General features: G+C 46.2%; 1 protein-coding gene across 3 annotated transcripts in view; it reads left to right on the forward strand.

Moving 5' to 3' along the window:
* The first annotated feature begins 8,657 nt into the window (after positions 1-8,657).
* Positions 8,658-25,703, forward strand: part of DESI2 (desumoylating isopeptidase 2) — a 50,283-nt gene continuing 33,237 nt past the window's right edge. The window contains exon 1 of one of the 3 annotated variants that reach the window (XM_047754668.1): positions 8,658-8,938. In XM_047754668.1, coding sequence (XP_047610624.1) covers positions 8,897-8,938 — 42 coding nt within the window. In that variant the 5' untranslated portion in view covers positions 8,658-8,896. Of the gene's footprint in view, positions 8,939-13,283; positions 13,409-25,703 lie in introns of those variants that run through there. The other 2 variants (XM_047754670.1, XM_047754669.1) reach the window with 2 other exon arrangements.

Below are 25,703 nucleotides of genomic sequence, written 5' to 3' on the forward strand. Positions count from 1 at the left end.
AAAGGAAAATAAAACAGCTGTTGACAAACGCCAAGGGAAAGGTGATAAAATACTCTCTTTTTTTCTTTTTTTTGTCTCTTTAGAGCTGCACCCAAGTCCTCATGGATACTGGTTGGGTTGTGACCTCTGATGCATGATGGGAACTCCCCAAATCCTATCTTTATTTGTTTGTTTGTTTATTTATTTATTTATTGTCTTTTCTAGGGCCGCTCCTGCGGCATATGGAGTTTCCCAGGCTAGGGGGCTAATCGGAGCGGTAGCTGCCGGCCTACGCCAGAGCCACAGCAACGCAGGATCCGAGCCGAGTCTGCAACCTACACCACAGCTCAGGGCAACACCGGATCCTTAACCCACTGAGCAAGGCCAGGGATCGAACCCGAAACCTCATGGTTCCAAGTCGGATTCGTTAACCACTGCGCCACTACGAGAATTCCCCCAAATCCTCTCTTTAAATAATAAAATTATATGCCCAGGAAACCCAAAATCAGGAGCAAGAATTACTAGAATAATATCACCTGATGGCTCAATGTGAGACAAATATTTAAAATTCAGCATCTTTCCTCTATAGTATATATATATGCATATATATATATATATATATATATATCTCAGTTTAACAGTTAGCAATAGAAATTATAAAAAATAATCTCTTTATTGTAATGGCAAATTACATGGAATTAATTTTTTTTTTTTTTTAGGGCCACTCCTGCAGCATATGGAAGTTCCCAGGCTAGGGGTCGAATTGGAGTTATAGCTACTGGTCTACACCACAACCACAGCAACACCAGAATCAAGCCACATCTGTGACCAGTGCTGCAACTTGTAACAACTCCAGATCCTTAACTCACTGAGTGAGGCCAGAGATTGAACCTGCATCCTCAAGGATGCTAGTGGGGTTCCTTTCCACTTAGCCACAACGGGAACTCCTACATAGAATTAAATATCCTATGGAAGGTGTATTGCATACATGAAAAACATCTTTAAAATCTTTATTGAAAGGTGTGAAACAAGATCAGATAGAAATATTTGACAGGAAAAAAAAAACCAATAAAAACAAACAAAAAAAGTCATTTCACAGATGAGCATATCCAAATAGCCAATAAACATATTTAAGACAACTGTTTTTTAGAGTTTAATATGTGCCAGAAATTGTTCTGATAATTTATCTAATCCTCTTTGACAACACTATGCAATGAGAACTGTTATTATCCCACTATAGATACGAGGAAACTGGCCCAGAGAGGTTCAGTAATTTTTCTAAGGTCACAGGGCTGGTAAGTCTCAGACGCACTGGCTGCAAAATCAGGTGCTTGTCCACTGAGGATGCACAACCACACCAGCAGTCAGAAAGGGACAAACCAAAGTTACAGTGAAGCCGCCTTTCTCACCAATGGCAAAAACTCAGAAGGAATGAGCCTTAGGGATGAGAAGGCAATTCTCTTGCATTTCTGAAGGAAATGTGAATTTTAAAGTTTTTTTGGTTTTTTTTTTGGGGGGGGGAAAGCAACCTGGCAAGATTAGTTAAAATTAAAAATATTCATTCTCTTGGACCCAAAATCTCCCTCTTAGGAATTAGGAATCTATCCATGGGATGGGAGGATTGATATATCAGGATATTTGAATATACACATATACAGATGTTCAAATATATATACGCATATATTTGAATTATATACTAAATTTATATATATATAGATACATATATATAGTCTTGAAAAAACTCTAGAAAGAGAATTCGTGCCTGTCGGCAATTGAACAGTTAAGTAAATGATTGTTCACTGACCGTATGGATCAGTCTGTATGAGTTGATTTCAAAGATTTTTTTTTTCCCATGTGGTTGTGTTAAATGAGAAAGGCCAGCTGCAGGGAAGTATTTATAACATGATCTCATTATCTAAACAAAAGAAAGCTCTGTGTATGAGAACACAGAAAAGTGTGGAAGGAAACACGGCATTTTCTGTGTATCATGTGCATGTGTGTGCCTGTGCCTGAGGCATATGGAGGTTCCCAGGCTTGGGGTTGAATCGTCACTGAAGCTGCCAGCCTACACCACAGCCACAGCAACGCGGGATCCAAGCCACATCTGCAACCTACACCACAGCTCAAGGCAATGCCAGATCCTTAACCCACTGAGTGAGGCCAGGGATGGAACCTGCATCCTCACGGATACTTGTAGGGTTTGTTCTCACTGAGCCACAACGGCAACCCCCCATTCATGTGTTGACAGACACTTAAGTTGCTTCCATATCTTGGCTGCTGTGAATAACGATCATGCTGCAGTAAACGTGAGAGTGCACAGAGCTCCTTGAAATCCCGTTTTCATTTCTTTTGAATACATACAAGGAGAATTGCTGGTTGATGTGGCAGTTCTATTTTTAATTTTTTGAGGCACCTCCATACGGTTTTTCATAGTGGCAGAATCAATTTAAATTCCTCCCAACAGGGTACCAGGGTTCTCTTATTTCCACACCCTCACCAACACTTGTGGTCCCTTTGGCAACCTGCAGAAGGTCAGCGAGAGAACCACAGCACTTAAAGGGCAGGTGTGGGACCCAGGTGCCTCAATGGCAGCTCATAAAGGGATGCGCCTCACCAGTCATCAAAGGGCAGACACAATTTAAGAGGAGGCTGCAGACCTGGAAATCACAGGGCTCTACAGATGTTTGAACACTCAATTAAGGCAGGTCTGTTATGCAAAGGTTGGGGAGCTGGTAGGGAACACCTGGAATCCTAAAAACTGGGACAGGCTCATCTGGATGGATGCCTCTAAATACACTGTCTCTCCACACCCACTCCACTCCACACCCAGCCTCCGGGCAGGCAGACATGGCTTATCCACCTCTAATAAGAGCTGCCCCTTCTGCTGGGCTGGAAGAGGCTGCAGAAGCCTCTCCCGCACAAGACACAGGTCCCCCTCCTCTTCCTCTGAGGGCAGAAATCTCAGCATATTCCAGCTGGTGCTGAACCTGGTAAAGGAAGGAAGTACAAAAATTCGCCTGTTAGGAGTTCCTGTGGTGCCTCAGCGGTGATGAGCCCGACTGGCATCCATGAGGATGTGGTTTTGATCCATGGCCTCACTTGGTTCAGGATGCGGTGTTAATGTGAGCTGTGGTGTAGGTCACAGGCGTGGCTAGGATCCCGCATTGCTGTGGCTGTGGTGTAGGCCGACAGCTGCAGCTCCAATTGGACCCCTAGCCTGGGAACTTCCATGGGCCGCAGGAGTGGCCCTAAAAAAACAAATTAGCCTGTAGGTACTAGCAGGAACCGGGGGAGTATGCCTGGACGCCTGGCGTTGGATTCTGAATGCTCGTTAAACTGGATAAGCAAGAACTTTCTCAGGATGTGAGATTTAATGAACGCCCTAGCCAGGACTCAAGGGGGAGGAGGTAAACTCAGGGCAGGGGTGGCTTTTAGACGGCTGGAAAAATGGTGGCCGACTCTCGGTAAAGTGAGAAAAAAAAAAAATTCTGGGTGTTCTGGAAGTTGCTAGAGGCAGGAATGGAGGGGCTCAGGGAGGCGGGCAGACAGAATGGATGTGTCTCCTCTACAAGGGCCGAAGACCCGGCAGAGGATTGTGCCCCGTGATGTCCAGATGGCACACTATTCACCAAGGACATTTTTTGGGCCACACCTACATCATATGGAGGCTCCCAGGCTAGGGGTTGAATCAGAGCTGCAGCCGCCCGCCTGCGCCACAGCCACAGCAACGCAGGATCTGAGCCACATCTGTGACCTACACCACAGCTCACGGCAAGGCCGGATCCTCAACCCACTGAGCGAGGCCAGGGGTCGAACCCACATCCTCACAGATACTAGTCCATTTCTTAACCTGCTGAGCCACAACAGGAACTCCTCACCAAGAATGCTCTGATGAGAGGACCACCAGCATCGCTCAACATCTCCAGTGGTGACTCTCCTCTACAGCTAGGGATGACAACAGGTGACACAGCCACAGGGCTCATCGGGCGGATGGGGCCCTGAAGTAAGAGAGGCTTGGCAGTGGCACTTCACCTCCTGAAGCCAGGAGGCCACGGTCAGCAGGATGGCAGGCAAGGCACCACTGTGGGGGCTTGACCTACAGGCAGTTTTGGACAGAGACGGTGGTGGTGGTAGCAGCAAAATTACCAGGCAGCTAAGGGGGCTGTTGAATAACATCTAAGAGCAAAACAGTGGAGGAGGCGGCTGAGGGCAGCTGTCGCTATGAAAAGTCACAGTCCCTTGCCCCAGACCCCAGACTAGAGCACGTTTTCAGATCCAGAATCTGCTGCCTGAAGAGGTGGCCGGGGCCCTAGGAGGAAGGACCCTGCAACACTGTGACACGTCGATACAGTGACAATTCCCCCCAAGACTTATGGTCACTTACTCAGGTGACTGTACTGAGGAAAGGAGAATAACCAGATATGTCGAGGACTATTAGATGATGCAGGTCTGAATTAACATTGATACGTAGAGACCCAAAGTGTCATTAATCCCTCTTTTAGAGTGGGGACCTCTGACAGCCAAAGTGGCTCCATACATCCTGGGTCCTTGCCTCAGTCCCCAAGAGCATAATTGAAAATGATACATTTGGTATTTGCTTTTTGGGTATTTTTTTTCTTTTCTTTTCTAGGGCCGCATATGGAAGTTCCCAGGCTAGGAGTCTAATCAGAGCAGTAGCTGCTGGCCTTCACCAAAGCCACGGAAACTCGGGATCCGAACCACATCTGTGACCTACACCACAGCTCACGGCAATGCTGGATCCTTAACCCACTGAGTGAGGCCAGGGATCGAACCCACAACCTCATGGTTCCTAGTTGGATTTGCTAACCACTGAGCCACAACGGGAACTCTCCATATGTGGCTTTTGAAGGGAAGCCCACATTGGGACCTTGGCTTCTGGAGTAGGTACAGTCATAGAAACCTCTGAAATTGTCCCCAGACACACACCTCTGAGAAAGGCAAAAAATCATTGTCTTTTCCAAAGGAATAGCAGAGATTAGGGTGTCACAATGAAGGAGCTAAATAGTGCAGCAGTGGTCAGATTTCTTTTTTAAAAAATTTTATGGCCACACCCACGGCATATGCAAGCTCCCAGGCCAGGGACTGAATCCAAGCCCAGGCTGTGATTTATGTCACAGCTGTGGCAACATGGGATCCTTTGACCCACTGCACCCGGCTGGGGAACAAACCCATGCTTCCCCAGAAGCCTGAGCCTCTGCAGTGGGATTCTTCACGCACGCCACCAAGACAGGAATTCCTTCAGCTGTTCTCTTAATAACCTGTCTGGCCCATGCAGAAAATGGAGAACTCAGTAGACTCCTGCAGAGTTAACCCAGTGGTAGTGCCAGTTGCCATTGTCGGCCAGATATGGAATCAGCACTAGGGCAGGTTAATCAGGCCTTGGGTATATGGTACACAAACCTCAACGTGGAAAATGCATTCCTTTCCATCTCACGAGAAAAGCTCAGCAACAGCTCACAGGCACAAGGACAGCAATATTAAGTTATCTTCCCAGCCTATGAAATTCCCATCGTTACGTCCTCATACAGATAGCCAAACTGGCAAACCAAGTTCCTGTCTGCTCTGGTCGCAGTGTCTGAGATACAATGCTGTCATGGGCCCCAGGTCATACTGTACCGATTAAGACTGAAAAGAGCAGTTCTAGATCAAGACGGCAGAGTAGGAAGACCCTGGGCTCACCTTCTCCCTACCCACTAAAAGCACAACTAGATGCAGAACCACTGGCTCTGAGAGTGACCTGAAGACTAAACAGGCTTTCTACAACTAAGGATATAAAGAAAAGGCCACATCGAGATGGTAGGAGGGGTAGAGAGATGATCCACCCCCCCCCTCACCCCCAGTGCAGTGAATCATGAGAGGGAGGGTTATCACAACAGTGAGTCCCCTTGAGGGACAAGAGGTCTGAGCCCCATGTCAGGCTCTCCAGCCCAGGGAACTTGCACCGGGAAATGAACCCCCATGATGTCTGGCTTTGAAAACCAGCGGGGTTTACATGTGGGAGAGCTGCATGGCTGTGGGAAACCGAGATTCCACTCGTGACGGTCTCGCCCACCAACTTGCTGGCTTCCAGCCCAGAGGCAGCAGCTTGAAAAGCACCTGGGTCATCCAAGATTCATTGACAAATTTTACGATGGGTGCCAGAGGGCCAGGCATCTGGTAGAACTTTCTCTGGCACTGAAGCACTGCAGGAGCCATTTAAAAAAAAAAAAGTCTCCTGCAGGAGTTCCCATCATGGCTCAGTGGTTAATGAACCCGACTAGCATCCATGAGGATGCAGGTTCAATGCCTGGCCTCTCAGTGGGTTAAGAATCTGGCGTTGCTGTGAGTCGTGGTGTAGACTGGCAGCTATAGCTCCAATTTGACCCCTATCCTGGGAACTTCCATATGCCATGGGTGTGGCCCTAAAAGGACAAAAAATAACCATAATAAAATAATAAAAAATAAAATAAAAAATCTCCTTCCATTTAGTTGGCCTGATGCTGGCAGGAACCATTTCTGTCACTCATGATCAAACCAGCTGACATATCATGTGCCCCACACCAGCGTTTTCGTGAGGACCCACCCCATCCAGACCCTCCAGAGCAGCTCCTGAGTCGCTCCATCCAGAATGCAGCTTTTGGCCACACTGGCTCCCCTCCAAAGAGGCTCCTGCTCCAAGGAGCCCGCCCTGACCACCAGTGTGCCCGAAGCAATCACAACCAAACACAACAGGCAGGCACAGGCAGGCCACACAGGGGATGTCCCCAGAGCACCTGGCTCTGGTGACCACAGCACTGGCCCCACAGGATACCCTCTACGTAAGGCCACTTTTCAAGACTGGGAGGGGGGAGGAACACTGACATACCTAGTACATAGAAACAAAGAGAATTAGGTAACATGAGGAGACAAAGAAATACCTTCCAAGTGGAAGAATAAGATAAAAACCTCGGAACAATAACTACAAAACAGAGATAAGCAATTTACTAGACAAAGAGTTTTAAAAAATAGTCATACAGTCTCCTCAATAAGTGGTGCTGGGGAAGCTCCTGTGTGGTGCAGCAGAAACGAATCTGACTAGTATCCAAGAGGATGCAGGTTCGATCCCTGGCCTCGCTCAGTGGATTGATGATCTGGCATTGCCATGAGCTATGATGTAGGTCGCAGATGCGGCTCGGATCTAGCATCGCTGTGGCAGTGGTATAGGCTGGCAGTTGTAACTCCAATTCGACCCCTAGCCTGAGAACTTCCATATGCTGTGGATGTAGGCCTAAAAAGCAAAAAAAAAAAAGGGGGGGGGATGCTGGGAAAGCTGGACAGCTACATGTAAAAGAATGAAATTAGAACACTAACACCATACACAAAAATAAACTCCAAGTGGTTTAAGGAAGTACGTGTAAAACCAGATGCTATAAAACTCCCAGAGGAAAACATAGGAAGAATACTCTTTGACATAAATCACAGCAATATCTTTTTGAATCTGTCTCCTAGCATAATGGAAATAAAAACAAAGGGGACCTAATTAAACCTAAAAACATTTTTTTTTTTTATTTGCTCTGCATCTAAATGACCCCACATGGAGGTTCCAAGGCTAGGGAACTACAGTTGCTGGCCTACACCACAGCCACACCAGATCCTTAACCCCACTGAGCAAGGCCCGGGATTGAACCTGCATCTTCATGGATCCTACTCGGGGGATCCTTAACCGCTGAGCCACGAAGGGAACTCCTGCTTTTCCCTTTTAATGAGCTGTTTGTTCCCTGATACTTGCAGAGCTGGCTTTTTGTCGTTTAGATGGCCTTAAATCTCACCTCGTCAATGAGACCTTCCCACTGCATCACTCCATCCCATTTTAACTCTCTACAAAGCACATGCCACAGATATTTTGTTTGTCCTTCCTCCTGTTTATTTCCATATTCCCCCAAGCCCTAGGACACCGCCTGGCAAAGGGCAGACACACAAGTATTTTTTGAATGAATGCAATAGCACCTACCACGTCCTAGGGTTGTGCTAGTCTATGTGAGTACTGTATTCTTTTCCCATTTCAGCAGGATGGTTTCATTAAATGTAAAATTCCATATTAAGGATTAACTGGATGCATGTTACACTCTTTCCCTCACCAGTAACCTGCCTTCCTCTATTTCCCCATCCTTCTGCTTACAAAAAAAAAGTGAGGATGGATTTGGAAAACAGGGTCATCACTATGGTCTTTTGCCACACTCCGATGCTTTCATCGAGCTCAACGCGACAGAAAGTAACTGCACCTGCAGCGGAAGGCGTTGCAGGTAGTTCTCACTGCCCCGCAAGGGCGGACTGCAAGGGCTAAGGCGCAGAGCGCAAGCACTGCATGCTGGGAGCTGTAGTCTCCTGGGGAGGCATGGTCCACAGCACCGGGCCCCTGCCGCAAGCTGGGAGCTGTAGTCGATGGCTAGCAACACGCCGCGAAGACAGTCCACGGTTGTTGAGACTCCGCCTCTGTGCTTCCTCACTGCATGCTGGGAACTGTAGTCTCTCTAGGACCCCGGGCGCAGAGGCGCGGGGGCTGCGCCATCTTAGATCCGAGCGCGGCAGTGAAGGCTAGAGCGCAGGCGGGCCCAGCCCCTGCGCCGGCCGGCCCCGCCCCCGGGCGCCTGGCGCCCGCCTCTCGCTCGGGCCCCGCCTTCCCCCACGTGTCTTCCACCGGGGGAGGCGCCTGAGCCCTAGCGGGCCGCCAACGGTCCGGCCCCGTCGGCGCAGAGGCTTCTGTCCGCGGCGCCCGGGAGCGACCCGGTTCCCGATGTTCCCGCGCCGGCTGCCACGGGCCGGGCTGTGCGGTTAGTGCCCGGCTCCGGCCCCCTGAGGCGCCCGCGGGGGTGGGAGCGGCCTCGGCCCCGCGGAGACGGAGCGGCTGGAGGGCGAGGCGGCGGCCGCCGGGAGGAGGATGGGGGCTAACCAATTAGTGGTGCTCAACGTGTACGACATGGTGAGTGAGTACGGCCCCCGCCGGCCGAGCCCGGCCCAGGCCGGCATCCTCTCGCCGGTCGGCTCGGACCCGGCCCCACGCGTTTCCTGCCTGGCGTCGCCGCCTCCCGCTTAGTTCTCCGGGGTGGGGGGAGGGGAGTAATATTTTCTTAATCCCCGCCGACGTCGGCGCGCTTTTTCGCGTAGCCCAGGCTGCCCTTGGGCTTTGGCCGAGATTTGGTTCGCCTTGAACCTCTCGCGTGCCCCGACGTGGCTCGGACCTTGAGCTGGGCCCCACTCCCTGGCCGACGAGCCGAGTCCTTTCCACGAAGCTTAGGTCGCCGGTCGGACTTCCCACGCCACCACCGGGGCTCCGGGGCTGCCCTGCTTCTCCCACTCGGTTTGCCCGCTCTCCTCTCCCCTCTCCTCCTGCCGAGCCGCACATCTCTGTGAACAAGTCCTTGGAAACTCCCAAGCCCCTCTTAAGTCCAGAAAGTCACCGCTTGTGCTGGAGACTGACTTCAGAGGTGAACAGGAGCTAACACACCCCTGCCTCCGAGGCAACCTCATTAAAATGAATGGAGGCTAAAATTGATCCAGCAGATAGTCCGGCTGCATTATTTAGGGATCCTGGTGGTGCTCCTTTCCTGGATTCTGGAGACCACTTTCCGGGTGATGCAACAGGTATCTGACGTGACCGCACGAGAGGGACGGGAAGAACTTGTTTGTTATGTCATCTGCCTTTGGTGTATTCTAAGCCCACAGAATCGAGTCCAAGGATCGGTTTGCCATTGAAACACCCAGTACAAAATTATTGTTGCAGTTAGAGGCATGCTTGGGTTTGTATGGCTTTGGGTTGATTAGCTTTTGCTTTGTAAGCGGTTCCCTCTCTTTGCGTTGTTTAAAATTTCTTTTCGGATTGACCGAACGTTCCCATCATTGTTTTTGCTGGATGCAAAAGAACAGAAATACTAAAGGTCAGGAGTCTTGTTCTCCTTCATAGATCTAAAGTTTTGGTTCTCTTGCATTGTCTTTAAGTTTTTAAGTTTCCAGTGTCGTATCTTGGGCAGAAAAGAATTCCCATGCCGAAATCTGGGAATTCGTGAGAGTAGGACATAGCTTGGTGTAGGCTCTAAGAAAAGTGGAACACTGTAGCAAAAGTTTCAGAGAAGAATAATCAGAATTAGAGATGCTAGAAAATCGTGCTGCTTTGTAAGGTCTTTGGCCTTTGTGACTGCTTAAGAAATAATTCCCCAGATTTAACCTTTTTCTGCATATAGCTGTAGTTGCCTTTACTTTTCAAGAATTCTTATATCCCTTTTACCGTGTCTTTGCCCCCCACCCCCTCAGTGATCTGACTTTGTTTATTCATGAAGAGTGTTACAAACCATCCCTGACGATGTATTGAGAACAGTCTGCCTGTTCTTGCAGATGATTTCCACTCCTTTATAAGTCAGAATTCTGCAGTGGCCAGGGGGCCATGGTTTCAGAGCCTAAAAGGAATCTGCGAAGGTAGAGAAGGTAGAGGAAGAGGTATTAACTAGACAACAAAGATCTTATTCTTCACCTCGCCTTTGCAGAGGAGGTAGTTACAGAGGGAGCAGAGAGAGACAAAAGGGTGGGTTAAACCCGGCCAGATAACTTCCAAGTAGGAGCTAGAATTTCTAGACCACAGTCTGTTCATTATCTTCTCCACTGAATAATTCCTGTGTTTATTTCTTATGTATTGCTTTTTCTTCCTAACAGAAGTATATGAGTCTTTATAGCTGAGTTATCAAACCTAGGCTTGTGTATTCTTTTTTTTTTTTTTTTTTGCTTTTTAGGGCCGCACCTGTGGTATATGGAAGTTCCCAGGCTAAGGGTCGATTAGGAGCTGCAGCTGACGGCCTGCACCACAGCCACAGCAACTCAGGATCCGAGCTATGCTGGCAACCTACACCACAGCTCACAGCAATGCCGGATCCTTAACCCACTGATCGAGGCCAGGGATCGAAACTGAGTCCTTATGGATACTCGTCAGATTCCTTTCCGATGCGCCACAACAGGAAGTCCTTGTGTGTTTTTTTTGAGAGCTTTCAGTTTGTGTTTTATGCCACTAACTTGGCAGCCTACAGTTATTTAGTTATGACCCTGTAGAAGTCACCAAAGTGAATTATCCCTTCTTTTAAGGAATTTAGAATGTCACAGTAGTAACAAATCAAAACAGAATAGCCTACTTTTGCTAAGAGCAGAACAAGATGTAAAGGAGGGAGCCTGAGTGCTTTGTGGGATTGGGGATGCTGAAGGCTCCAGGACGTCAAGCCCGAAGGACCGGCAGCATGTCCACAGGCAGAGAACAGTCAGTGGGAACAGAGTGGCAGGAGTGGGAAAGCGCCGGTTGGGTGGGGGATCTCCGCTGGTCCCCTCATGGCTAGAGTGTAGATAGAATGCGTGAAAGGGGACAAAACATTTAGTTTGGGGTTGGAGTGAAGGGCTTAGGGAGGCTGTGAGCCGGGAGGGAACCTCTTAAAGTTTTCGTGGTGGGGAGCAGTGTGCTCAGAGTTAGGTTTTAGAATGAAGACCAGTGGGTTGATAGACAAAATTTGTATCTATTATACTTATTTTTCTCAAGTCTGTTTTGGTTTTTGAACATGTTTGCTTGATGGCAAGGGCAGAGTCCTTTTATCTTTGCTGGTCATAAATGCCTTTGATGAGGATTGCCGGCATCTGTCCGTCTGTCCCTACATACAGGCCTGGTACATTAGCTACCTATCCAGTCCCAGCTTTGTAAACGAGAAAATCAGCCTTTGATTTGCACTTATAATCACTGTTTATAGGGACCACTTGCTGTGTATCCTTGTGCCTCTTTCTCTGTGAGACTGTTGCCTGCTCTGTTTTTCCTTTTCACTAGGGTGGGAGCTGCGGGTCAGTGCTTCCATAACTCTGCCACTGGTGAAAATAATTGTTTCAGGGTCATGCGAATTAACTTCCTTCTCATGGAGGAATACGCCAGCCCTCACAAGCTTACTTAATCTTTCTCAGTGGTGCTTAATTATTGCTTGCCGCCTTCTCAATGATTAGGTTCCTCTCTGTGCTTCAGAGTAATCCATCCCCAGTAAAACCTGTCCTGGAGTTACTTTCCGCGTCTTGGGAATGAGGTGATTCAAAACTGCTGATTTGCGAGCACACACAGTGAGGCTGGGGGTTTCAGTGGCTGCGCCCATCTCTGGTGTAGTCACTTTAGCACAAGCTCTTCATTGGTCCTCCATCCAGATACTGGGTTTCTCCAGTTATCTTGGCTACTAAGGAGTTTTTATAAAATAAAAATATGCAGTAATATGATAATGTCTGTAGATGCATTCTATAAAACGTTTTCTTCCTACTTTTAAAGAGTATCTGTACATCTTCAGAGTCATAGTAGAAGATTAACACTTCCTAGGACTCTTCACATTAGGAAGTTTTCGTCTGGACTCCACTCCTTTGAGCCTCTTGTCTCCCTTAGAGAGTGTGAGCCGCGCATCTGGGGCAGGATCTGGCTTCCCGCACATCTGTCTATCTCATTCAGACTGTTTGAAAGAGTTCCAGAGTCACCTCAACAAACTTCTCACCTGGGTGATTCCATAATTTTTTTTTTTTTAGCCTTTTAGGGCCGCACCTATGGCATATGGAGGCGCTCAGGCCAGGGGGCTAATTGGAACTGTAGCTGCCAGCCTACACCACAGCTCACGGCAACGCCAGACCCTTAGCCCACTGAGCGAGGCCAGGGATCGAATCCGATCCTCATGGATAGTAGTCGGGCTTGCTGCCACAGAGCCACAATGGGAACTCCCTTGATTCCATAATATCTCTAAGTCGGCATACCCAGGAACAAACTTTTTTCCTTTTCTCCTCCCCCCCTTAGACCCTTCCTCCTCTCCTCCACCCCCCACCTCCGCCTCCCCCCCCAGCCCCAAGATGCAAATCTCTTGTGCTGTAATTTTATCTTGGTAACTGGCACCTTCTTCTCAGTTTCCAAGGCAGAGCCTTCGGAGCAAAACTTAAATTCCTCTTTGTTACAAACCCTGCACATCACCAGGCCCTGTCTCTTAGTTTGGTTAATTTTATTTGAAAGTAACAGCTTGACAATGAGTGGCTTGAACTGGAAGGATACTTACGCCAGAGATAAACAGTCCCTGCATTAGCCCCGCAGCTCGGCTAGTCCTCAGGGACCAAGACTTTTTCGTCTTTCCACTCTGCTGTCCTCAGCATGTTGGCTTTTGTTCTTGCTTTGTCCCCTCCTAGTTGTAAAGTGACTGTCACAGCACCCGACATAGTGTCCTCAGTCAGCAGGATGAGAAGACAGAGGTGAGTAGGACTTTCCTCCACATCCATCTCTCTCTTTTGAATAGACGGGGAAGGCCTTGCCACAGCCACCCTCCTTTCCCAAGAGGCGGTCCAGAGTTGGCTCCCTGGTGACTGTGGTGAAGCTGAGAAGGGGCCTGTCTGGCTCTTCTAGCCGTCCCTAGCCTTTACGGTGAGTTGTGGGCAGGCAGTTAGCTGGGAACCTGTGGTGTCTGTCACATATTTTACTTTTTTTTTTTTTTTTGTCTTTTTAGCGCTGCATCCACAGCATGTAGAGGTTCCCAGGCTAGGGGTCCAATCGGAGCTGTAGCCGCCCGGCCTATACCACAGCCACAGCAATGTGGATCCAAGCCTCGTCTGTGACCTACACCACAGCTCACAGCAATGCTGGATCCTTAACCCACTGAGCGAGGCCAGGGATCGAACCCGCTCATGCTTCCTAGTCGGATTCGTTAACCACTGAGCCACGATAGGAACTCCTCACGAATATTTTACTTTCTGAATCTTCTTTAAATTGGTCACTTTATGCCCATTTCCACTGTTGCTTCTCAAGTTCCGGCCCTCATTACCTCTGCTTCTGTGATATAATAGCTTTCTTACTAGTTTTAGTCTGTAGTATGATTTAAATAAGTCATTTTAATCCATCTTTCCTCTGTGACCCAAGTAAACTTTCCGAAACATAACTGTACCGTTCATTCCTCTGCTTACCATTCACCTGCAGGATAAGGTCCGCCGCCGCGCTTTGTGATGTGGCACCTGTCTGCGTGCTGAAGGCCCATTTCCAACCAGAGCCGCACCCCCGCCCCAGTGTGCCCTCTGCGTGCTCACACAGTGCCACGTGCGGGTTATCCCCAGAGGCTGTACTGTGCTCAGTGTTGCTTACACATGCTTCTCCTTCTGTCTGGAAGGTCCTGTGCCAATGTCGATCAGCTAGAACCTCCTCCTCCTGGCCATGGCTGAGCCTTTATTCATCAGCCTGGGCTGAACTTCCGTGCCCCAGTTGTACTTTCTGCATGTCTCCGTTGCTGCGTCAGTGATGATTCCGTGTGTCCCACTAGACTGTACGTTCCTTGATAGCCTCATACTGTGTCCAGTGTTTAGAACAGGGCCAGTCACCGCAAGGTGTTCTGTAAGTAAATATTTACCAAATGAATGGGATTTTAACTAGGCAGTTTTGTCAGGAAGGGTACCAGTGCTTAACTTGCATGAAGAGGTCATCTGATCCCACTTCTGTTGTGTCAAATGTCTGTTTCTGGTTTTTCCCCCCTATACTTAGTACATTGCTGAATTTTAGCTTTATTTTTTAAATGATTTTTATTTTTTTCATTATAGTGGGTTTATAGTGTTCTGTCAATTTCCACTGTACAGCAGAGTGACCCAGTCACACGTGTGTATATACCTTCTTCTCCTCACGTTGTCCTCCATCATATTCCATCCTAAGTGACTAGATAGAGTTCCCTGTGCGGCGCTGTAGGATCTCATGGCTTATCCACTCCACAGGCAATAGTTTGCATCTGTTAACCCCAGACTCCCAGTCTCTCCCAGCTTTCCTGTTGAAATTGGGTGACCAAATGAAGGGGATGGGGTAGGAAAAATATCAACTGTCCTTTGGCAAAGTTCATGGTGTACACACTGTGGAACTAGGCTGAAGAAATGGTCTTAATCTGTTTATTTTTTGAGTTTGGATCCTAGTCACTCCTTGGAAGATAATCCCTCTGAAAACATTATCAGTTCCTCAATTTTAATAAGATTAACTAGTCTTAGTTTTTTTGTACCAAGTACCTTTCTTGGACAGGTGACTCTCCTACCACTTGACATAGAAACTGTGATCCATGGAGTTCCCGTCTGCTCGACCCCTAGCCTGGGAGTTTCCATATGCTGTGGGCACGGCCCTAAAAAAAAAAAAAAAAAAGGAGTTCCTATCATGGCTCAGGGGAAACAAATCTGAGTAGCATCCATGAGGTTGCACGTTTGATCGCTGGCCTCACTCAGTGGGTCAAGGATCCAGCGTTGCCGTGAGCTGTGGTGTAGGTCACAGACACAGCTCAGGTCTGAACATTGCTGTGGCTGTGGTGTAGGCCCGTGGCTGCAGCTCCAGTTTGACTCCTAGCTTGGGAACCTGCATGTGCCGCCAGTGTGGCCCTAAAAAGATGAAAGAAGGAATGAAAGAAAGGAGTGGGTGAGGAGGGATGGGGGGTGGGGAAGGAAGGAAAAGAAAAGAAGGAAGAAGGAAAGAAAGGATGAAACAGTGACCCGTGAGTCTAGCCAAAAAAAAAAAAAGTCATAAATCTGCCCTCCTACATTAACCCTGACAGTATATGCGCTTCTTTTTTCTTTTCTTTCCTTTTTTTTTTTTTGATTTAGTATATAAAAGAATTCAATGTCTATAAATCTTTGTCTCCTATTCCTGAAAACTTAGTGGTTTAAAACAGTGCAGATTTTTTTCTCTCACACTCCTGCAGGTCGGAAGTTCAGGTGGAATGAACTGGTTCCTGTGCTCTAGGTCTCTGCAGGCTGAGCCAGGTGTCAGCTGGCCTGGGCTGTGGGGACAGATCTACTGCCAGGCCCATCCGATTGTGACCAAGACTCGTTGCTTGTAGCTGTGGCCTTGCTGTTCTTTTGTCCGGGCCTCTCTCAGATGCTTGAAGCCTCTTGGGTTCCTCCTCTGCCTCCTTCATCTTTAAACCGGCAATAGTGCATTGAGTCCTCACACCTCACATATCTCTGTCTACCTCTACCACATCTGTTCTACCTCTATCCGGAGAAAGTCCTCTGCTTTTAAGGGTTCTTGCCATTAGATGAGACCCACGAGGATATTCCAGGGTAATACCTAAATTAAAGTCTGTGTAACCTTAACTACATCTGCTAAGTCCGTTTGCCATGAAACAGGAAATTTCAGGTTTGCATATTTCAGGTTCTGGAGCCTAGGATCTGACATCTTAAGGAGTCATTCTGCCTACCACACTATCTATGCAAAGTAATTTGTAAACCCCAAAGTGTTGAGAGTTCCCATCTAGCAGTCCCTTAACTTGGCATGAAATAAATATTAACCTAGAAACTTAAAATGGAAATTTTGATGTACAGTTGTCCCTCAGTACCCATGACAGATTGGTTCCGGGACTCAGCCCAGACACCAAAATCTTGAGCTGCTCAAGTCCCATAGTCAGCCCTCCGTGTGCACAGATGCAGAACCTGCTAAAACGGAGGGCTATGTATTTACCGGGGAAAAAAAATCCATATATTAAGTGATCCTGTGTTGTTCAAGGGTCAACTGTATTCCGAAAGTAAAGCATGGAGACCTTTTTACGAGTGGCAGATGCGCACATGTTAAGAATCTAAGCATGACTGCAGGTCCTTCGAACCAAGTTAGTATAGTATACGTTAATACCAAAGTCATATTTGTTTATTTATTTGTTTGTTTGTCTTTTAGGGCCACACCTGTGGCATATGGAAGTTCCCAGTCTAGGGGTCGAATCGGAGCTACAGCGGTTGGCCTACACCACAGCCACAGCAACGCCAGATCCAAGCTACAACTGTGACCTACACCACAACTCACGGCAGTGCCAGCTCCTTAACCGACACTGAGTGAGGCAAGGGATCAAACCCAAGTCCTCATGGATTCTAGTTGGGTTCTTAACCCACTGAGCCATGACGGGAGTTCCTCTCCTTTTTTTAGAAATACTTTGTAAGAAAGGCCCTGAAAAAATTCCATACTTTTTTTTTGTCTTTTGGGTTTTTTTTAAATTTATCTTAACCGTTTTTAGCTGTGTTGTTCAGTGCATAGTCACATTATTGTGAACCAATCCCCAAACTTTTTCGTCTTGCAACGCTGAAACTATCCATTAAACAGCAGCTTCCCACTTCACCCTCCTCTCGGTCTCTGGTTACCACCATTTCTACTTTCTCTAGGGATTTGACTCGCATCCTCATGTAAGTGGAATATGATAGTTATCTCTTTGTAACTGACCTATTTCTCTTTGTAGAGTGTCCTCAAGGTTCTTGTGATGTAGCGTGTCTCAGAATTGCCTTCCTTCTTCAGGCTGAATAATACTCCACTGTGTGTGTATGCCACATTTACTTACCCATTTATCTGTTGATGGACACTCTCTGCTTTCATCTTTTGGCTGTTGTGAATATTACTGTGCACATGAATATACAAATATCTGGTCAGGTCTCTACTTTCAGTTCTTTTAGGTATATACGCAAAGTTTTATGACATTTCAGCCTAATGTCATCTCTAGAAGGGCGTCCTCTAGCCTAAAATTATAGAGATAATCCACGTGCTTGTTCCTGAGTGGAAAGCTCACGCTATTTATTGAATGATCCATGGTTCCCCATGTGAATTGGAGGTGAATGCCACATTTATTGTATGTGAAATTACTGTGGATATGTAAGTCTATTTCTTGACCTTCACAGGAGGTCATTTATTTAGTACCACTTCCTGTACCAACACAGGTGTTTTAACTATAGTATTGTACAATGTTCTGTTAATTGGTGATAAGTTTCTCTCATTCCCTTTCAGAATTTTCTTTATTTTTTCTCGCACCTTCATTTTTTAACTAAAACTTAAAATCAGTTTGTCAAAAAAATTCTCTGAAAATTTAAGTGTAGTGATAGTAAATTTATAAATAATTTGGGGGGAGAGTTGATACAGTTACAGTATTGTCTTTTCCCATGATAGTAAGAGAAGATTTTTGAGTGTTTTTCTGTATGCCAGCCGTTGCAATAAGCCACATGCTCATATCCATCTTAAAAATGATGAAACCGAGGCTTAGTTGAAGACCCTGCTCAGAATCCTACCATAGGTAGCAGAGCACAGTCTTGCACCGAGAGCCTGACGCGAACCTCAGTGCCCTTAACCACCGTGTAGCACCTCTCACCCCTGAAAAGTGCTGTTTCTCTTTTTATTCATCCTCATCTCACACCCATCCCTGAACTCACTTCCACTGTGCTCTTTGGAACTCATGAATGGTAGTGATTTTTAAAACACCCCTACATCCTAAACCTTTTCTGTGAATATTTCTGTAGTGAGTAATTTTATGTGTCAACTTGGCTAGGCCATGGTACTAGATGTTGCTGTGAAGATGTTTTTTATTTTATTTTATTTTTTGCTTTCTAGGACTGCAAGTGCAGCATATGGAGGTTCCCAGGCTGGGGTTTGACTCGGAGCTGCCTCTTCGACCTACACCACTGCTCAGCTCATGGCAACGCTGGATCCTTAACCCACTGAGTAAGGCTGGGGACCGAACCCATGTCCTCATGGATACTGGTCGGGTTTGTTTTGCTGAGCCACAGTGGGAACTCCCTGAAGATATTTTTCAGATGCAATTAACATTTCAATCCGAAGACTTCGAGTGAAGCAGATCACCCTCTAAAATGAGGGTGGCCCCTCATCCAGTCGGTTGAAGACCTTAAAAGAAAAGACTGAGGGTCCCTACAGAAGAAGGAATTCTGCCACCAGACGAGCCACAGCATCCCCTTCCCTGAATCTTCAGCCCGCAGCCCTGCCCTGCAGATTTCACACTTGCCATCCCCCCGCCGTCACGTGGGTCAGTCCCTTAACATAATCCTTCCCTGACTCCTCCCCCGGCCCGTGGTTTTGTAGTCATCCATCATGGTCATTCCCTCTGTCCTGCGGGTCTGGCACCTGTAGTTAAGTAGAACTCTCCAGCCTCTCCACACCTCAGCAGCCAAAGGCAGCTGGAGAGATCAGTACAACCGGACAGACCCATCTCACTGTGAAGTCATGACCACAGACCCCAAGAGGGCGCTCAGTGCCATCTGGCAATGCTTCCCTATTTCTCTGGCCAACTACTTGCCCACTCTGCTGGACAACCCGGCATCTCCTGCGCTCTCCCTGCATTCCTTCCTCTCAGCTATGACTTCACTGGTCATTTCACTTAAATTTAAAAACAACCAAAAAAAGGCAAAAAGCAATTGAAGAGCATTTTCTCATCCTTCCACCACCCTGTTCGCCTCCCTCCCGTTAAACAGAATGGCAGTAAATTGCCCGTGTCCCTGTCTGAGGTCAAAGCTTTCACTGGGTGCTGAAGCCCATACTCTCCTATGCAAGGTCGTGCCTCTCAGCATTGTCACCCCTGTCTTCTGTCTCATCAGTTTTCCCCCACTAGTGTCATTCCTGTCAGCTTAGGCACATGCTGTAGTAGTCTCCATTCCTTATCCATTTGACCTAGTGGAATACTTCAGTATTATCTTCATTTCCTGTCTACCATGTTGTACCGTGGTGCTCTCAGCCTGAAGGTTTATGTCTTTTTAAATCAGCTTCTAAGAAAATGTATTACTTTTAAAAGGCTAATGAATAACAAAGCAAGCAAGAACTGTAGTACTTCAATCCCCATTCATTCTGACCTGTTTGCTCTTTTGTCTGTGGCTATCAAAACAGTAATGCAGCAGCATAGATTCTAAATACTTTACCCTGCAGTGAGCTTGCAGGCAGGGACCATGTCTTAGCCTCCTTTGATTTCCAGAGCTGGGCCTGGTACATAGTAATTCCTTTTAAAAGGTCTGTTGGACTCACCTGAAGTTCCCCTGGGACCTGCCATCCTGCATCAGTTTCTTTCTCCCCTCTGTCATCTTGTTGAGTGCTGCTGATGCTGCTGCCTGCAAGATGGAGCAGCATGCTGCTGGATACCTGCAGTAGCTTTGTCCTTTAACGCAGTGCCTGGCTGTGTACCTCCGGGGCCCTCTTTGCTCTGCTGTCTTGACAGGTGTCTCTAGCCAGCCAGGTGGACAAGGGAGAGTCCCAAAGCCTCCACGCTGGTTCAGAACAACAGTGTCCGTGTGGGCAAGAGTCATGGCTGAAGCAGGGGCAGCGAGAAGCTGTCCTCCACCCCCTCCTCGGCCACGACTGCTCTGTGGAGTCTGTTATGAGAAGTGGGGAAGTGCCGTTCTTTGTGGCATCAGGCTGCGTGTGGATTTGTATCCTACCTCCGGCGTTTCAGCTGTGTGACATTGGGAATGTTACCTAATGTCTCTGTGCTTCCGTTTCTTTGTAAAATGGAATGGTGTGGTACCTAGCTCATAGGGTTTTTGTAAGGATCGTGTGAGTCAGTTTATGGAAAATGCATAGACTGGTACCTGGAACATGGTAAAACTAGAAGGAGCTTCAATTTGCATGCTTTTAGCAGTTGCAATGCTTTATAACCCAGTTTGGGGGAGTTTCCTCACGTCATGGAGAGGAGTGTTAGTTATACTACACGGAACAAAGTGCCACTCCGACTGCAGCATTAAAAGCAGACTGTTGTAGACACAGTATGAAAAACTAGTGGTTATGAGGGGAGGGGGAGGTGCAAACTATTGGATGTGAAACAGGCTCAAAGAGGTATTGTTACAGCAGGGGGAATATAGCCAGTATTTTATAATAACTGTGAATGGAAAGGGACCTTTAAAAGTGTATAAAAATTAGCAGCGTTCCTGTTGTGGCTCAGTGGTAACCAACCTGACTAGTATCCACGAGGGTGTGGGTTCCATCCCTGGCCTCGCTCAGTGGGTCAAGGACCCACTGTTGCTCTGAGCTGTGGTGTAGGCCGCAGATGCGGCTCGGGTCTGGCGTTGCTCCATTTATAGCTTAGCCACTCATTTAGGTGGCCTTGTGAGCAAATTACTTGCCTGACTATCCCCAAGCCATTTACATGTTTTATGTGGACTGTTACGAAAGACGGAACAAGTGAAAGTGTGTTAGGGCGGCATCCAGAAAACAAGTTCTGAGTTTATTATGTATATACATGTTTCTGTTTTAACACTTATCATATTGTGATTGAGCGTTTACATGCCTAATGAGTTCTTTATGGACAAGAACTGTTAGTTAATCATCCTTGAATCCCCAGTGTCCAGCTGAGTCCCTGACACATACATCTTACTGAGTCAGAGTTGTCTAACTTGCTTTATTTAGAGCTGTTGCAGTTAAGTAAAAATTATAAATTGGGTTTAAACTGAGCTGCAGTTTAGGGGACTCTCACTTTTATACTACACCAACTAATATATATACGTGTTACATAATACATATACATACAAGTAACTGGAACCAGCATATTCAAGAAACATCTTGCTCTGTGTGGTGTCCTCTGAGAAGTTCTCTTCCATGATGTTTCGTTCATGTAAAATAATACTGATGCCACCCACTGAAATGATTTCAGGATTCTTGAATGAGTTGCAACCTGCAGTTTCAAAGACACCTCCCAGGAATACAGGCTCCATGTTCACTTCTGTATTGTTGGTTCTTGGCACATGGTAGGTGTTCAATACATTTTTTGAATGAGTGAAAGAATGAAGACACTTTTTCCGTGGGTCACATTTTTAAAAAAGACAAAGGGAAGAGCATTAGCTAGTCCTTGCTGCATTTCAGCACATCAAGTATTAGAGTGATCTAAGTGTAATACAGTGCACTGAGCAACATGGAGGGGGCAGAATTGAGTAAGAGTCTATCTGACATCTCCTGCAGTTTAGAATCCAATCCAGGAGGGTAGTCAAATACAAATAGGAGTTTCAAGGTTTTTATCAAAATATTTCACAAAACCTAATTAAGTGCCTGATACAAAAGATTTGCCAAGAGCTTGGTTTTCTGGTACAGACGTGGATCAGACCAAGAATTGGCGGTACCCTGTCCCATCTATGTAGCATCACCAGCAGAGTCAGACTGTGGATTATATGAGGTAGGTTTAGTCTTAAAAATATTCAAGGGGCATTTGAGTCACTGCTCATTTGACTTCTTAAAAATCTCTTCTCCTTTAAATAATTCATAGTCATCCTGTGTCTAGCGTATTGTGGGTCCTAAAAGTTAGATTCTTTGGTAAATACAATAAATTGGTTTTAAAAATTAGTTTGCCTAGTTGATAAAGAGGAGGAGACTTTAGCTCTGTACAAAATACATAACACCACATTGTCCTTGGTTTTGGGGCTTTCGTGTAAGCATATAGTTAAGCGTATTCACACCAATGGGTTCAGGACAGTGCTTAGGAGCTTTTGAGACTCAGAGCACAGTCCTCAAAGAAAGCCAGCCTTAGGCTAACCTTACATTTTATCTTTAAAACTGAGACTGGAGAGTGAAAGAGGGTGCAGGCTAAATGCTTATATTGAATGAAACAAGTGTAAACAAGGACTGTCCCAGCAAACAAGGAAGTTTGGCTCCCCTGGCTTTCCTGCATATGTTTGTGTTTGGCTTACAGTGTCTCAAAAAGAAAAAAAAAAAAGGTTTACAGAACATTTATACAACTCGAAACACTATTAACTGAAAAATTATTGACAAAACTATTGTAATTGGGAAAGAGTTTGTGCTTGAAATGATTGAGGCTAATACCTACTGTTATCAACAATTTATAAATAAATTTGTAATAATTTTTGTTGTATAATTTTTTTTTTCTAATCTGTAGAAAGTCAGACGTGTGCTAATATTTTCTGGTAGTGAAAAGACCGGACATTTTCTTGGAAATGATGGGATAGAATCTATATTTTTACAGTATAAAGCAAATTAACAGGCATAGCATTAGATGTTCATGATTTCGTGTCAAAAATACACTAGAAAATCTCTGTTCATTCAATGTGTTTTTATTGTCTGCTTAATGATGAGCCCTCTTTTACTTCCTTGCCATCTCCATGGACTTAGGAAGCACAAGGCTGTGAGGTCCCAGCACCAAAGTGAGATTGGTTCTCCAGCCCTCTGCTCACATCCTTCATGAGTGTATAAGCGTCCTGCAAAGCTACTGCCTTACTTCAGAGACCTCCTCAAAACGTAAACAATAGCTTATGGGAGTCTTAAATAGAGTCAGATAAACTCTGTCAATGCTGTTCCGTTTAGCGAGCCACTGCTCTGAGTAATTTGACATCAAGTCCCGAAAATTCTTAAAAATTCTGAGAATTAACAGAACTGATCTGCTTGTTTACACGTGCATACAGCCCCTCACCAGTGCGTGGAACAGAATGTTAGGGACGGATGGTAGTGCCCGTGTCTATGTGGGCTACTCTCCATGCTTACTGTTTACTGTAGGTCAGGCACCCTTCTAAGCACCTCACACGTGCTGATTTATTTAACCCTCCTAATACTTCTCGGCGGTAGGTAAGGACAGAGGGGATCTTTCTCTAGGTCACACAGCTAGTGAATAGTGAAGTCAGAATTTGAACCAAGGTGTCTGGCTTCAGGATCTGAATTGGAATCAAACACTTTTTGAGACATATTGATTTACCTTGAAAAGTTAATCACATATCTCTGAAGAAATCAAGGCAAAGAACCCCATCTCCTAATGCTCAATCCAGTGTCTTTCCACCATAGTTCATATGCTTCAGTGTCAATTGCTGCAATGCATAGATCAGCTGTTTCCTAGCCAAGCAATAAACTCTTAAGTAAATCCAGATATAAGAGCAGCAATGCCCTTGTGATCCAAACTGGAACCCAGGAACGTTGTGGGCCTTCCCATTTGACCCTCAGGGAGAGAGAGCCTTAGATTAACCAGGTGGGTTAGGTCGGTGGTTGACATGGACATGTTGTGCTTAACTGCTGCTGTTTCACGGTTTGAGAGACACCGCTTTGTGGTAGCATCTGGCTGGTTCACTGTTTCCTTTGTACGTCGGGAAAAGTTTGGAGAAGAATCACATTGTAAACACACTTTCAAATGAGAACATCTGAGTTTTCATGGAATCCCTGAGGGATTGTGGAGTTGTGGGCGTCAGGTAAACGTGCATAGATGGCCTCCTTTCGTGGCTCTGGCCCCTAAGGAAACGTCCTCTGCGGGGCGGGCCCCCAGTGTCCTTACACAAACCTCCACCTCTCTAGTTCTGCAGTTGGCTCAGCACAGGGCTTCTTCAACTAGTCTCCTGGATACTAGTTGTACTCTCACACTTGGACCAAACTAGCAATAAAAGTGGTCTTTTCCCACCTTAAAAGCTAAGCTTTTAGGTAAAATTGTCCTGGGTTAACCATTTTCCCCCACGAATATGAATTTAAACTTTTGGCATCTGCTGCTATTGAGACAACAAAATCAATAAAGATGTACCAAACAAAAATTAACAGAAATCTTGCTAACATCCAGTCATAACTAATTCAACAGCTTGTTTTGTTTATTTGTTTTTCAGGGATACATGTTCTTGGCTGTGCTTTCATGTTGCATATTTATGATGTATCTTCTGTTAGAAAATATCAGTGTTTTATGCTTCTATAAAAGCATGAATTTCCACATAGCAAGCTTGAGAAGCTCTATTGAGCTCTGTAGGGAGATTTTTATTCCAGAGATGCATATGAAATATTTTGACAGTAGTAAATAATTTTTAAAATAATGGCAAAGCATGGAAACCAAGTTAGAAGAGCACTGAGAAACACTACTGTCTTTTTCAAAAATCTTAAACTATGAGGAGTCCCTATTGTGGCTCAGCAGACTAAGAACCCATGAGGATGTGGGTTCGATCCTTGGCCTCACTCAGTGGGTTAAGAATCCGTTGTTGTCGTGAACTGCAGGTGTAGGTCCCACATATGGCTGGGATCTGGTGTTGCTGTGGCTGTGGTGTACACTGGCTGCTGCAGTTCCAATTCAACCCCTAGCCTGGGAACGTCCATATGCTGCAGGTGCAGCCCTAAAAAGAGGAGAAAAATAAAATAAAATGAAACAAAACCCAAAAAAGTCTTAAACTATGGGAGGATAGTAATTACTTCAGCATAATAACTACCAACAGCAAATCATTATAGGAGAATTTCACAATAGAAATCACTCAGGAAATGATTAAGCGCTCATACACAGTCAGCCGCTCCATATCCACAGACGCAGGGGCACTGTGCTACACCATTTCTTACAAGGGATTTGAGCATCCCAGGGTTGGGGAGTCTACAGGGGTCCTGGAACCAATCCCCCACAGATAACTAAGGGACCACTATACCTTTTTGTTTGTTTACAATTAGATCATTAACTCTGCCCTTAAAATAGGCAGCATCCAGATTGTCTGCATAGCCTTGGCAGGACTTTGAGGCAGAAGGACTGGGTAAGGTTTGCTGACCTTGAATTAAATGTGTGTCTTCCACAGGCTGCCTGCCCAGTTTTCAAAGAGTAAGCCTTCCAGGCATGTTCTCTAATAATAGAGCCAAGGAGCCCTCACGGAACAGAAAGGTTCAGAGAGCTTCTCTCTCTCTGATCAGCTCTCCCTGGAAGATGGCCCCTCTTTTCTTTGGAGTTCATTCAAGGCTGGGGAATCACACCAAAGAAAAACCTTATAAAATTTTTTTGGTACTGTGCCATTATTCATGTAGGAAGAGGTGGCTGACCAGAACACATTTATTTATTTATTTATTTATTATTTTTTTATTACTCAAACGAATTTATCACATCTGTATAATGATCATCACAATCTGATTTCAAAGGATTTCCATCCCACAACCCAGGCACATCCCCCTACCCCCCAAACTGTCTCCTCCAGAGACCATACGTTTTTCAATGTCTGAGTCAGCATCTGTTCTGCAAAGAAGTTGT

The sequence above is a fragment of the Phacochoerus africanus genome, chromosome 12 (assembly GCF_016906955.1).
Source record: "Phacochoerus africanus isolate WHEZ1 chromosome 12, ROS_Pafr_v1, whole genome shotgun sequence".
In the NCBI taxonomy this organism is placed as follows: Eukaryota; Metazoa; Chordata; class Mammalia; order Artiodactyla; family Suidae; genus Phacochoerus; species Phacochoerus africanus.